The 14,871-nt window shown below is 36.3% G+C and overlaps 1 protein-coding gene across 1 annotated transcript in view; it reads right to left on the bottom strand.

The window, feature by feature from the left end:
* The window catches only part of GUCY1A2 (guanylate cyclase 1 soluble subunit alpha 2), a gene marked incomplete at both ends in the record, with an annotated part of 289,102 nt that overhangs the window by 263,533 nt on the left and 10,698 nt on the right, over positions 1-14,871 (bottom strand). The window contains one exon of the mRNA XM_080932509.1: positions 535-596. Within this exon, the coding sequence (XP_080788635.1) occupies positions 535-596 (62 nt within the window). The remainder of the gene's footprint in view (positions 1-534; positions 597-14,871) is intronic.

Genomic DNA, 14,871 nt, shown 5'->3' with positions numbered 1-14,871 from the left:
TAATCATGACATTTAATTTTGGTGTTATTAACATAACCATTACGTTTTATTAAAAATCTCTGTACTAGTAAGGTCTTGATTTCTTACTTCTTGATTTGAAGCGTTAGTAATACACACAATTTCCAAAACCATTTTTAAGAAATGGGGACTAATAGAGAAAACATGGAGCATGTGACCTTTGCTAAAACAAGACCTATCCTAAAGGTGACAGCAGCCAACTTCTATGTGAAGACTCAAAACCCCATTGAAAGCCTCCTTTTGATACCAACAATCCTTTGGTAGTAGTAAAACAAACTTATAAGATTCAGTCTTACAAATGAAAACTAAAAATGGGGAAAGTGTGAGAAAAACAAAAAAGAGAATTTTATTTTTTATTTAAAAGAAGAAAATGCAAATAAACCAAAGTATTTTTTACTGTAAAGTACTTGTTAATCCTAACCTACATGCTAAGAAGACCCCATGAAGTTAACCTCAGGAGCGCACTACCTTACTAGCTCAGCAGCTGCACTTGATAAAGCACTGAATTTTACTCACCCGATAACGTGATGTTCATAATACTGCAATGTCCTCTTGAGAGTCATGTGTATCGTCTGAGGCTACGGTATGATGACAAGAATGAAAACACATTATCAGTTCATCAGTATGTCTTGCAACAGGCAGACTTATCTCATGTATGTTGTTACTTTACAGTACTAGCGTATTTTCCATCTGGTCATGTGTATTCCCACAGGTACAAAATGAGGCAGTCAGCAATTGCCCAGTTTCCCAGTGTTGAGTACAATGGTCTTTTCTGCCCCCTATTCTTTTGATGAGCCATTAATGAGTATTAAATGAAATACTCAGTGGCTGCAGTGGAAAGTTTGGAGCAATGGGAAGGGGAATGTGACTTGCAACTCTTCCCAGGTACTGTGTATAATCCCTGAGACATAATGATGAGCCGAAAATGCACACCATTTTTTGTTCTTTGATGTTGAAATGAGACTTTCACAAGAAGTCTGGAAGTAACAGTAAATTGAGTTAGAAGTTCAACTCTATAATTACATATTTTAAGCTTAATGTTATTTTCTTTTTTTTATTCGTTTTGTATCTAGAAGGACTCATAGGATGGCTGAAATAAGATGAGAAGCAGTGACCCAGACTCCATGAGCAAAACTTCACGTCAGCCTAACTTTCTGTGTGCCTCAAGAAATATCAAGCAGAGGATTGTTCTCTCTGGAGAGCATGTCATGTCTCATGGACAGGTCACTATTGCTTTGGGTTTCTCCTTCATGTCTTCAAAAGCTACAGCTCATGAATGAGTTATGTAATCTCTCACAATGGCAGGTTAAGATACATTACTAACCCTAGGGGTATTAATCCTATATCAAGAAATTATTGTCGGATTATTCTAAACAGTAGAGCCCCAAATTTTGAAAATCTATGTATACAAGTGAATTGGATACTGATATCTCAGAACATTAATTTTATTAGGATGATATGATAACTAAATTCTCAATGGCAAAGAGTTAATCTTTAAACCAAAATGGTTCATTAAATCCTAATATTTATAGCTGCAGATTGTGCATCTCTCAGCTGTCATTGGAGAAGGATTTTAATAGGTTATTAAGACAGAAACCTGTAGAAAATAGACTGGTGAGGGCATAACCAGATCTAAATGAGATATCCGAATCACACCACCATCCAAAAGGCTCAGAGATCACAGTGGAAGAAGGAAAAGAAATATTACTAGGGTCAGAAATAGTGAAATAATATTTTTCAGACATAGCAGAGCTATTGCAACATGAACATAAAGCAGCTATAATTGCCTGCACAAACCCTATAGCAGATCAAGACAACCCAAACCCCAGAATGTATGGGGAGAGGCTCATGAAGTTCTGCCCCTACCTGAGGAGTTATTGGGAACTGATGACTGATGATCGAGAAAAAAAAAGCAGTTTTCTTCAGAGATGTTGCTGTTGATAACCTAACAAAGCTCCAGTAGATGATCCCATAATGCCCATAAATATAGGGAGGAGACTGTAGTGCCAAGCTGGTTGCCAAAGAGTTGATCAGTGCTTAATTCTAATTCTTCAAAGTGAACCTTAAAGCATATGATTTAAAGGAAACACTAAAGATCTCTCTAAATTTTTACTTAGACCTAACACAAATTAGCTCTGTATAAGCCATCCACAATAAATTTGGTGAACCACCTTCAATCCTTTCAGGTGGAAATGTTTCCTTTAAAGCCAGATCTGGATCCATCTTTCAGTCTCCATTTCCAAGCAGAACTAGGGCAGTTTCACAACCTTCTTGCATAAATACTGACTAGAAAAAGCTGGTCTCCCAGAAGTGCTCTCAATCTTAAGCCCACAGGTGAATACCCACTATTACTCCAATAACTGTCCAAAGAGGGACTTACCAGGAGCACACAGGGCACAGAAAACATTGAGCAAACAGTCAGGGACAGGAACATTCCCATCACAATTTGCACCCTGGAGCTAAGACTGTCCTATAGACCTCCATACCAAAATCCTGTCCAGAGAGAGCTGGTCTTCCACAAGTGCTCTTAATCCAAGGATCACAGATTCACTGGTCAACAGGAGAAACAAGTTCCATTCAGAGACTGCAAGACCAACTAACACCAGAGATAACCAGATGGTGAGAGGCAATCACAAGAAACTAAGCAACAGAATCCAAGGCTACTTGGCATCATACTGACCAATTCTTCCACCACAGCAAGTCCTGGATTCCCCAACACACCAGAAAAGCAAGATTTGGATTTAAAAATCACAATTATGATGATGATAGAGGACTTTAAGATGGATGTGAATAACTTCTTTTAAAACTCAGGAGAACAAGGGAAACAAGTAAAAGCCCTTAAAGAAGAAACAGAAAAAAAAATCTTTAAAGTATTACATGAAAATACAACCAAACAGGGGAAGGAATTGAACAAAACAATCCAGGATCTAATATGGAAATAGAAACAGTAAAGACATCACAAAGAGAGAAAAGCCTGGATGTAGAAAACCAAGGGGAGATCAGCAGAGTCAGAGATGCAAGTACCACAAACAGAATATAAGATGTAAAAGAGAGGATCTCAAGTGCAGAAGATACCATAAAAAAACACTGACACAATAGTCAAAAAATGCAAAAGGAAAAAGGCTTCTAACCCAAAAACATCCAGGAAATTCAGAAAACAATGAAAAGACCAAACCTAAGGATAATGGGTATAGAAGAGAGTGAAGATTTCCAAATTAAAGGCCATTAAATATCTTCAACAAAATTACAGAAGAAAAACTTCCCTAATCTAAAGAAAGAGATGCCTATGAACACACAAGAAGCCTACAGAACAGAACACAAAATAGACTGGACCGGAAGAGAAATTTCTACTATCACATAATAATGTCACCAAATGCACAGAACAAATAAAAATATTAAAAGCAGTAAGTAGAAAATGTCAAGTAACATATGAAGGCAGACCTATCAGAATTACAGTACACTTCTCAACAAAGACTATGAAGTTAGAATATCCTGGACAGACTTCATACAGACCTTAAGAGAACATAAATGCCAGCTTAGGGTATTATATTCAGAAAAACTCTCAATTACCATAGACGGAGAAATCAAAATATTGCAGAAAGAAAACCAAACTTACACTAAATCTGTCCACAAATCCATCCTTACAAAGAATAATAGAAAACTTCAAAACAAGTAGGGAAACTATACCCTAGGAAAAGCAAGAAAGCAATCTTCTTTCAACAAACCCAAAAAAGGAAAAGCACACAAACATAATTCTACCTCTAACAACAAAATAACAGGAAACAAAATCACTATTCCTTAGTATCTCTGAACATCAGTGGACTCAATTCCCTAATAAAAAGACAGACTATCAGACTGGGTACATAAACAGGACACAGCATTTTGCTGCATACAGGAAATGCACCTCAGTGACAAAGACAAACACTGCCTCAGAGTAAAAGGCTGAGAAAAAATTTCAAGCAAATGATCCCAAGAAATAAGCTAGAGTAGCCATTCTAATATCCAACAAAATTGAGTTTCAACAAAAATTTATCAAAAAAAGATAAGGAAGGACACTTCCACTCATCAAAGGAAAAATCTACCAAGATGAATTCACAATTCTGAACATCTGTGCTCCAAATGCGGGGAATCTTCGTTTATAAAAGAAACTTTACTGACTCTCAAAGCATGCATTGTACCATGCACATAATAGTGCAAAACTTTGACACCTCATTCTCATCAGTGGACAGATCATGGAAACAGAAACACAGTGAAACAAATGTAAGGTATGAACCAAATGTATTTAACAGATATATGTAGGACATGTCATTCAAAAGAATATAGCTTTTTCTCAGCAACTCATACCTTCTCCAAACTGACTTTATAATCCGTCAGAAAACATGACTCAAAAGATGTGAGAATATTGAAATAATCAGATTATCAAAGACTAAAGCTGGTCTTCAGTAACAACAAGAACAAGCCCACATACACATGGAAGATGAACAATGCTCTGCTCAATGATAGTTTGGCCAAGGAAGAAATAAAAAAAAAGAAATTAAAGACCTTTCAGAATTTAATGAAAATGAAAACAAAGCATTCCCAAACTTATGGGACACAATGAAAACAGTGCTAAGAGTAAAATCTAGAGCTCTGAACACCTCCAAAAAGAAACTTGACAGCGCAAATACTATCAGCTTCACGGCACACTGGGAAGCTCTAGAACAGAAAGAAGCAAATAGAACAAAGAGGAATAGATGCAGAAAATAATCAAACTCAGAGATGAAATCAGCCATATAGAAACAAAAAGAACTATACAAAGAATCAGTAAGACCAGGAGCAGGTTCTTTGAGAAAATCAACAAGATAGATAAACCCTTAACAAGATTTGCCAGAGGGCAAAGATACAGTATCCAATTAACAAAATCAGAAATGAAAAGTGAGAAACAAAAAAAAAAAAAAAAAAAAAAAAACCTGAGGAAATTTTTTGAAAATTATCAGATCCTACTACAAAAGCCTATATATACTCAATGAAATTGGGAGATCTAGATGAGATGGACAATTATTGAGACAAATACCAGTTAACAAAGCTAAACCAGGATCAGATAAACAATCTAAACACTACCATAACCAATAAAGAGATAGAAGCAGACATTAAAAGCCACCCAACCCCAAAAAAACCCATATCAAGATGGATGTAGTGCATAATTCTCTCAGACCTTCAAAGGAGACCTAAGACCAATAATCATCAAACAGTTTCACAAAATAAAAACCAAAGAAACACAACCCAATTAGATTTTTGAAGCCACAATTGCACATATACCTAAACCACACAAAGATTCCAACAAATAGAACTTCAAACCAATTTTTCTTATGAATACCGATGCAAAAATACTCAATAAAATTCTCAAAATGCAAATCCAAAAACACATCAAAATGATCATTCACCATGATCAAGAAGGCTTCATCCTAAGGAGGAAGGGATGGTTCAAAATACAGAAAGCCATCAATGAAATCAAACATGAAAACTAACTCAAAGAAAGAAAAAAAAAAAAACACATTATCATCTCATTAGATGGTGAGAAATCATTTGACAAAATTTAACACTACTTCATGTTAAAAGTCTTGGAAAGATCAGAAATTCAAGGCCTATACCTGAACATAGCAAAGGCAATATATAACAAAACAGTAGCCAACATCAAACTAAATGGAGAGAAACCTGAAACAATCCTACTAAAATTATGTAATACACAAGGCTGCCAACATTCTCCTTAATTATTCAATATAGTTCTTAAAGCCCTAGCCAGAGCAATTAGATAAGAACAACAAAAAAAGAGCCAATAGGATACAAGTTAAAAAGGAAGAAGTCAAAATATCACTATCTGCAGATAACATGATAGTACTCTTAAACGACTCCAAAAATTGCACCAGAGAACTCCTAATCCAGATAAACAACTTCAGTAAAATGGCTAGATATAAAATTAATTCAAACAAATCAGTACCCTTCACCTACTCAAAGGAAAATCAGGGTGAGAAATAAATTAGGGAAACAACACACTTCACAATAGTCACAGATAATGTAAAATAAATTGCTGTGACTTTAATCAAGCAGGTGAAAGATCTGTATAACAAGAACATCAAGTCTCTGAAGAAAGGAATTGAAGAAGATCTCAGTAAAGAGAAATATCTCCCCTGCTCATATATTAGCAGGATTTTTGCAATAAAAATGCTTATTTAGCTAAACCAATCTACAGATTCAATATAATTCTATCAACATTTCAAGTCAATTCTTTTTTTTTCTTTTTTATTTTTTTTTCTTTTTTATTAAATATTCTTTGTATTTACATTTCAAATAATATCCCCTTTTCCCAATCCTATCCCCAGTCCAACTTGCTTCCATGAAGGCACTCTCTCTACCAAACACCCTCTCCCACCTCAGCCACTTGGTGTTTCACCTTCACTGGACCAAAGGTCTCTTCTACCCTGGATGCCAGACAATGCCATCCTCTGCTACATATGCAACTGGAGCCAAGTGTCTCTCCATGTGTGCTCATTGGTTTGTGATTTAGTCCATAGGAACTCTGGAGGGTTTGGTTGGTTGAGAATGCTGTTCTTCTCATGGGGTAGAAAACCTTTCAGCTCCTTCAGTCCTTTCTCTTGTTCCTTCATTGGGGTCCTGGTGATTAGTTGGATATTTAGAGGAAAGCATCCTCATCTGTATCAGTATGGCTCTCACAGAGCCTTTGAGGAGGCATCCATATCAAACTCCTGCCAGTAAGCACCTTGTGGCATCAGCAATAGAGGGTGGGTTGGGTAGCTGCATATGAGATGAACCCTCAGATGATCTTTTCTTCAATTCCTGCTTCAACTCTTGCTTTACAAGATGGCCATTTTTTTAATATTAATCATTCCAATCTATGAGCATGTGCGATCTTTTCATCTTCTGAGATCTTCTTCAATTTCTTTCTTCAGAGATTTAAAGTTTTTGACATACTTTCACTTTCTTGGTTAGGATGAGACTAATGTATTTTATATTGTTTGTGACTATTGTGAAGGCTGTCAATTCCCTATCTTTTTTCTAAGTCTGTCTATCTTTGAGAAGAAGGCTGCTGATTTGTTCTTGCTAATTTAATATTCAGCCACTTAGCTGAAGTTGTCTATCAGCTGTAGGAGTTCTCTGGAGGAATTTTTTGGGTCACTTAAATATACTAGTATATCATCTGCAAATAATGATATTTTGACTTCTTCCTTTCCAATTTGTATCTCTTTTACTTCTTTTTGCTGTGTAATTTTTCTGTCTAGGACTTCCAGTACTATATTAAATATGTAAGATAAGAGTGGTCAGCCTTGTCTAATCCCTCATTTTAGTGAGATTGCTTCAAGTTTCTCACCATTTAGTTTGATGTTGGCTACTGGTTTGCTGTATATTCATGTTCAGGTGTGGACATCTGTTTGACACACACACAAAAACAAATGTTTGCAGCTGATAAACGCAAACCTGAATCACACACACATACACATAAACACATGAGTGTACCACACAGACATGCATGACACATATATGCTCACACCACAGATAGAGAGAGACAGAGACAGAGAAAAAATTTTAAAACACTCTTAACGAAATATTCACATGTGCTAATGATGAAAGTAAGCGGAGAAAATGGGAAAAGTCCCCATTCCTCTAACACATTTCCCTTTACCTTTAAGAATAAATTTAAAAACATGATTTATAGTTTATACTTTGACTTTAATGTCAAACAGTTCAAAATCAAAATCTGATTTATTATTTATATCTACTTCAGCAGTTTAACTAAACCATATAAAATAAGACTTTCTATGTGTGTGTGTGTGTGTGTGTGTGTGTGTGTGTGTGTATAGTTTTACATATATATATATATATTATGGGAAATATCTGAAATAAATTGTCTGGCACATAATAAGTTGATACTAAATGACAGTTGTTGCTTGTGCCAAACAGAAAAACATGTTCTTAATCTCTGACGTCTCAAAATCTTTTAGAGAACAAGAGTGTGCGTGGGGTGTGTGTGGGTGTGGGTGTATGTGTGGGGTGTGTAGGGGGGTGTGTGGATGTGTGGGTGTGGGTGTGTGGTGTGTGTGTGTGTGTGTGTGTGTGTGTGTGTGTGTGTGTGTGTACACATGCACAGGCAGCATAAATGACCTGTTGATGAAACTGCAGTTCATCTCACTTTTACAGAGACGAGGAGAGGTAAGCACCGAAGGGTAGATACAATCCACGAGCGAACACAGGTGATAACTTACTGAGGCAGTGCAAGACGAGTTTCAAAAGGAGTCTTATTTCTACTGGATGCCCTTAGAACTCTCCTGCCACATTTACATTCTGTGCTTCTTTTACTTGACATACACAACTTTTATATAATACCAGCATCTTTTCATTGTACAAAAATGTATGATCTTAAGCAAGCAAACTCTTCATTTCTGTTTCCCAACACATGCTCACAAAGGAGAGACATAATGAAAATGCATTATTCATAGATAACTATTTTATTTGAATCTGATAAAATTATTTATTAGAGTTAAAAACTAAGATATCTAATATTATTAAATATTAGATACTAAATTACAAACTCTCTAGTTTTCTGCTTTTCAACTGTCTGTCCAGCTTTGGGGAACTTGGTTAAAAATGCCAGTGACAAAAATATTCCCCCTACAGTTTCCTATTTTTCTGTCTGCAGAAATACAGCTTTCTCTAATGCGTAGTCACGGCTAAAATATTCTTTTCAAGCTTTGAGTATGAGGAAGAAAACCAATATGTAAATCTTATCCCAAAAGGTCAGTGTTGAAAAGAGTTACTTCTTTATTTAAACATAGAGAAAACTGTCTGAGAAACACAGTTGCTAAATTCAAGCACTGTCACTAATGGATCAAAAGCTAATATACTTCTTATATTGATAAAAGCTATGCTTCTGGAAGCATTGATATAAAATCTAGGGGGGGGGTTGTTTCCTTGTAATTAATTCCATACATATAAGAACTCTGCATTGTGCTTTTATAAACATAAGTTACAACCATTGGTAAATTATTGTATTTTATGACAGGCCTTCGCTTTCAGCCCATCGAGTTTATTAACTCCTTCAATCTTTACAGCATTATCTGCAGGTAAGTGTTGTTATTTTCCACATTTAAAATATGCTAAAACTGAAACACAGGTATTTCAACATTCTCTGTGTCTTAGGGGTAAAAGGAGCCAAAGCCAGAGCAAAACCTATGGAGTCATGCTCCAGGGTCCTTCAACCTACACTTAGTTAGGGCTTTCCTGCTATAAAGAGACACCATGGCCACAGCAGCTCTTATAATAGCAATCATTTGTTTGAGGTTTACCGTTTCCAAAGTTTATTCCATTATTTTCATGTAGGGAGCATGGCAGAATGTCGGGAGACTTGGTGCGGGGACAGAGCTCACAGTTCTTCATCCTGATATGCACATAGCAGGAGACTGACTGGATGACACCTCAAAACCTACCTCATAGTGACACATTTCCTTTAATAAGGACTACTCCAACAAGGCTACACCTCCAACAGTGACACTCCTTATGGACTAAGCATTCAAGTATATAATTATAAGGAAGCGATTCCTATTCAAATCCATATGCACATAATATTTAATATTTAGTTAAGCACTTTGCAGTATGAATTTTCACACTTACTGACATACTTGAGTATTGGTCTACACTAACAGAATAGACAAGTGTTCTTACTATCACCTGAGGAAAGAAAACCAAAACCAAAATGCTCAACCATTCAAGATTAATTTGGAAAAAAGACCAACATACTTCTCTTTCCACATAAAGAACATCCCATTTCCTCTCCTAAAAAAAAAAGAACTATCTTTAATAAGAAGCTATTTATTTATGCTATAACCAACTTAAAATTAAGGAAGTACATGCAACCAAGTTTGTAGGTTTTCTTTGGAATGGACAGTCATATTTTAACCAAATTTTATTTTAAAATAAAAGAGGCAAAAGCAAAACATTGAATCCTTCTCTTCAATGCTCATCCACATTCCCACCCCCTTAGGCTTTGTATCATCCTTAACCTCTACACTTTCTTCATCTTCATGATACCCAGTGTCTTCATCCTGCTAATGATAAGCCAGATTTTACCACCTTAGTCCAATTCCATGAAACTGGTAAACTGGTAACCCCACAAACCATTCACTAGGTATTATTTTTCTTTTCATCATTAAAAATTTAAATCTAAGATCACTCAGTCACTAATTAGCAAATAAAAGGACTGGAAGATACTTAGGATTCACCAGCAAGTCAGCCTAACATACTAGGTAATATGAGAACCCCTTCTCTCTCTCTCTCTCTCTCTCTCTCTCTCTCTCTCTCTCTCTCTCTCTCTCTCTCTCTCTCTAGTATATGAGAGGAGAGCTGGGAACAATGGCTAAGCAATAACTAAGAGTACTTTTTGCATTTGCAGAAAGGTTTGTTTCCAGGGTTTATTTCCCAGTAGCTGACAACCACCTGTAACTCCAATTCCAGTCTATCTGATGCTATGCCCTGGCCTTCGTGGGCACTGTATGCATATGGTACACATACATATACACATGAAATAAAAATAAATAGAAATTTTTACAAATAATGGATAGTATCCAAGGAAAGAAATCTGACATTGCCTTCTTGCCTCAAGAGGCTTGCACACACATGAAATATGCATATGTATACACACACACACACACACACACACACACATTTCTTTAATATCATTATCTTACACAGTGCTCAGAATTAACCCTTTCTCTGTTCTATCAAACTTACATTCAGTCCTCAGGAAGGTACGAAAATGGCAGTGTGGAAAATCCATCCCACAGGGTGTAAGTGTAAACTTCTAGTGATAGAATGTAGAGAAATGGGTTTGTCAATGAAATGAAAATCGTGACAGAGGAGAACGGAACTGTAAGTCATCTCCAAATCACAACATGGGAGTCACTTTCTTCAAAGTACAAAATCCCTTTGCTCATTAAGACAACTCAAATAAATTGAATGAAATAAAGTAATCAAAATTACTTTCATTCATATACCAATAGATGTCAATGGGTCAAATTATCTGGCTGACATTAGTAATAAAACTAGTCAAAACAAGTTACCTCAAACAACCCATTCACTTCCCGGGATTTGTGCAGCGATAGGCATCACTAGCCTTGCTAAATATACAACAGTGTTCATCTTCTCAGCCACACACTAAAGCTACCACACAAATTAACAATAAAATCTTTACTGATGACCTTTATACTTCAAATCCAGCTATACCACTAGCCTTTCTTGCAAAATTAGAAAAAAAAATATTCTTTCATAGGAATGAAAAGCTTGGGGCATAGGAATAAAAGTCTCCATTTCCCATGCAAGAAACCCTTCAGAAAAGCTTGTGATTCTAAAGTACAAAATTACATAGTGTAGCATCCGTAAGCACAGGCACAACCCTGACAATCAAGGATCTTCTCTGAAGGATAGAAACATTTCATAAAGATGGAATGGCACACCAAATGCCCAGCACTATTAACTTTCTAAACTGTGAAGTGTAGTTGGTTAATATATACAAAACTGGCAAACATACTAAAAGAAAACACTAATTAAAATTAAAGTCACATCCACAGCCATACCACCCTGACCATTCTTGATTTTGTCTAGTTGTAAGCTAAGCAGGGTTAGACCAGGTTAGTACTTGGATGGGAGACACTTGAGATGACCCCAGGAAGAACCCAGAAGGTCTTCAATGCCACAAAGCCAATAACTCTCCCCCCCCCCTCGCCCACCTCTTCCTGTTCTCCCAAAGCAAGCACTTGCAACAGGGATTTCTAGTATTTATTTACCTATGTGTTTCAAAACAAAATAAACTAAAATTAAAGTCATATCATAATAGAGTTGAAGTTCTAGGCACACCAGTAGATCATCTGCAATATTTCATCAAACCTCTATTTCATTCTCCTTATGAACATGAGTGTACCTTTGAATGATCCCACAAAAGATATAATTAAGGTTGATATAATGCTAATTGAAAAATGGGAGTTCAAAGTGATAACCTTTGTTATATTAAACATGCTCTAATTAGCAAAACACAGAGGGTATATTTTTCTATTTAGTGATTACAAGTGAATATATACTTAACATATACTCAATATAATTAAGTCGTTCTATACAGTGTGTTTCTTTTCCAAATATTCTCCTCTTTGTTTTGTTAATTTAATATTTTCTAAAAATAACTTTTGGATGTCAATTTCAAGACCAAATTATAATCAATACTAATTTAAGAAGACCCTTGAAGAAAATTACATCCAAAGGTTTATTTATAACACTTTTTCCTCATCTTTGTGCAATATCACTTTTAGGTCGCCCGAGACATTCTGATGCTTGGGAACAACTCCAGGGACTACTAACACCACACTTAGTTTACATTACAATTCACAGTTTATAAATCACATTCTTTGTTTTCTCCTATTAATGTTCGCAGCACCGTCCTGACTCTCAGTTTTAATTGTCTGCATTTGACAGATGAAGAACCTGGGTAAACAGTGAGGTGACAATATTTTATGCTTGTTTCTTCTGTTTCTGCCTCAGCTAATGGGCTGAATGACACATAAACAAAAGACCTGCCCCACATACCCCATGTGCTTACTTCACATACCAATGTTTCCTTCAGTAATTGATCTCACTTTGGGAACCATAAGGAAATACTCTACAATACTGAAATAAAATTTAGCTGTTATATTTGGAACACGGAAGTATCAATCATGTTCCCAATCTTATAACTTATAACATTCTACTACCTCCACACTGCTAGAGAGAATACAGTCAACAAGACCCTGATGGAGGTATAAAGTGGTGGTTCCTATTCTGTGATGATCCAGATAGTCAGCACGTTTGTTATGCAGATATTAGGAATATAATAGCCATGTCTCCAATGTCTATGATATACTGGACCCTATATTAAAGAGAAATAATCATAGTTTTCTAAGAATAAAACGCACCAACGTAAGAATATTAACAGTGAATCAAAATCTTGCTACTGTAATTTACCTTCAAATGATTAAAACACATTTTAATATACCTATTACTCAATTCTTCAAGAATACTACCTCATTTCTTCTAATACATTATATAAAAATTTAATGTTATCATTAGCTCTGCCAAGGCATATGCTTATACAGATGTACATAATTATAGGTAATGTGTCAAGAGAATTAATATTCTTACATACAACTACATTTGTGAGAATCATAATATCCTTCCTATTCAGGAATCACACTGCGTGTATTGTACTTCTCTGGACCCTGTAAAATAAGCTAGGCCTTAGCAGTGATGATAGCTTTTGTCAGTCTCCTCACAGCTTCATCCTTGTGAGACCAGAACACAGAGATATGACAGAGAGAAGGCAAACTAGGTCATCCCAGAGGCAGAGGCCCAGTGGAAAAGCCAAAAGTCTATTAGCATTTCTAACACAGAAATGCTGCACACTTAGAACTGAATGTCTGGCAATAGTAAAGTCCAAAAAAAAAAAAAAAAAAAAAAAAACGTACAGGAAATTTTAAACAGCCTTTTTTCAGAAAATCACTGAATAGAAGACAAATGGGAGCTGACATGGAATGAACAAGGAACAATACTGTACATGGGGTGAACCTATCTGTGGTGAAGTCAAGGCTTGGGGCGATAAGCTATGAAACGGGAGTGTAAGGGAGGAAGAACAAAGAATAAAGAAGATTTGATCTATACACAGTGGATCTTCATTTAATGATAAAGAACAAAGTCTTGCTATTTTCAAGAAAATGGATAAAGCTAGAGGACATCATGCCTATTCTAGATAAACCAGACTTTGGGAGGCAAATAGATGCTTTTCCTCATGCGTAAGAATAATGGAAGGAAAGGAGTGACTACTGGGCCAGGGATCAGGAACATAAGCTTACAACAGGGAATAAACACAATCGCAGCACCTTACGTATATTCATGACATATCATCAGCACCTAAAGAAATGCTCAAGATCCCTAGTCTTCAGAGAAATGCAAATCAAAACAACCCAGAGATTCCACCTCACATCAGTCAGAATAGCTAAGATTGAAACCGTTGGTGACAGCTAGGGAGAATGTGGAGAAAGAGGAACACTCCTCCATTGTTGATGGGATTGCAAACTAGTACAACCACTATGGAAATCAGTCTGGCGGTTCCTCATAAAATTGAACCTGAGAACCCACTCCTGCTCATTTTCCCGAAAGATGCTCCCATATATAACAATGACACATGTTTCACAATATTCAATATTCAGCCTTATTTATAATAGCCAGAAGCTGGAAAGAACCCAGATGTCCTTCAGTGGAGGAATGGATACAGATAATGTGGTACATTTACACAATGGAGTACTACTCAGCTACCAAAAATGACTTCTTAAAATTCTTAGGCAAATGGATGGAACTAGAAAATGTCATCCTAAGTGAGGTAGCCCAATCACAAAAGAACACACATGGTATGCACTCACCGAGAAGTAGATATTATCCCCAAAGCTCAGAATACCCAAGATACAGTCCACAGACCACATGAAGCTCAAGAAATTGAAAGACCAAAGAGAGTCCATCTTAAAAGAGGAAACAAAATATTCTCAGGAGTAAATACAGAGACAAAGTATGGAGCAGAGACTGAAGGAAGGATCATCCAGACACTGCTGCACACAGGGATCCATCCTATATACAGTAACCAAACCCATATGATATTGTGGATGCCAAGACATACATGCTGACAGGTACATGATAAAGTTGTCTTCTGACCGACTTTGCCAGAGCCTGACAAATACAGAGGGAGATGCTGCCAACCAACCATTGGACTGAGAACAGTGACCCCAATGGAGG

Source organism: Micromys minutus (genome assembly GCF_963924665.1).
Source record: "Micromys minutus genome assembly, chromosome: 18".
Classification (NCBI taxonomy): domain Eukaryota; kingdom Metazoa; phylum Chordata; class Mammalia; order Rodentia; family Muridae; genus Micromys; species Micromys minutus.
Note: the sequence above shows the minus strand (reverse complement) of the source record. Positions and strands in the feature narration are given on the sequence as shown.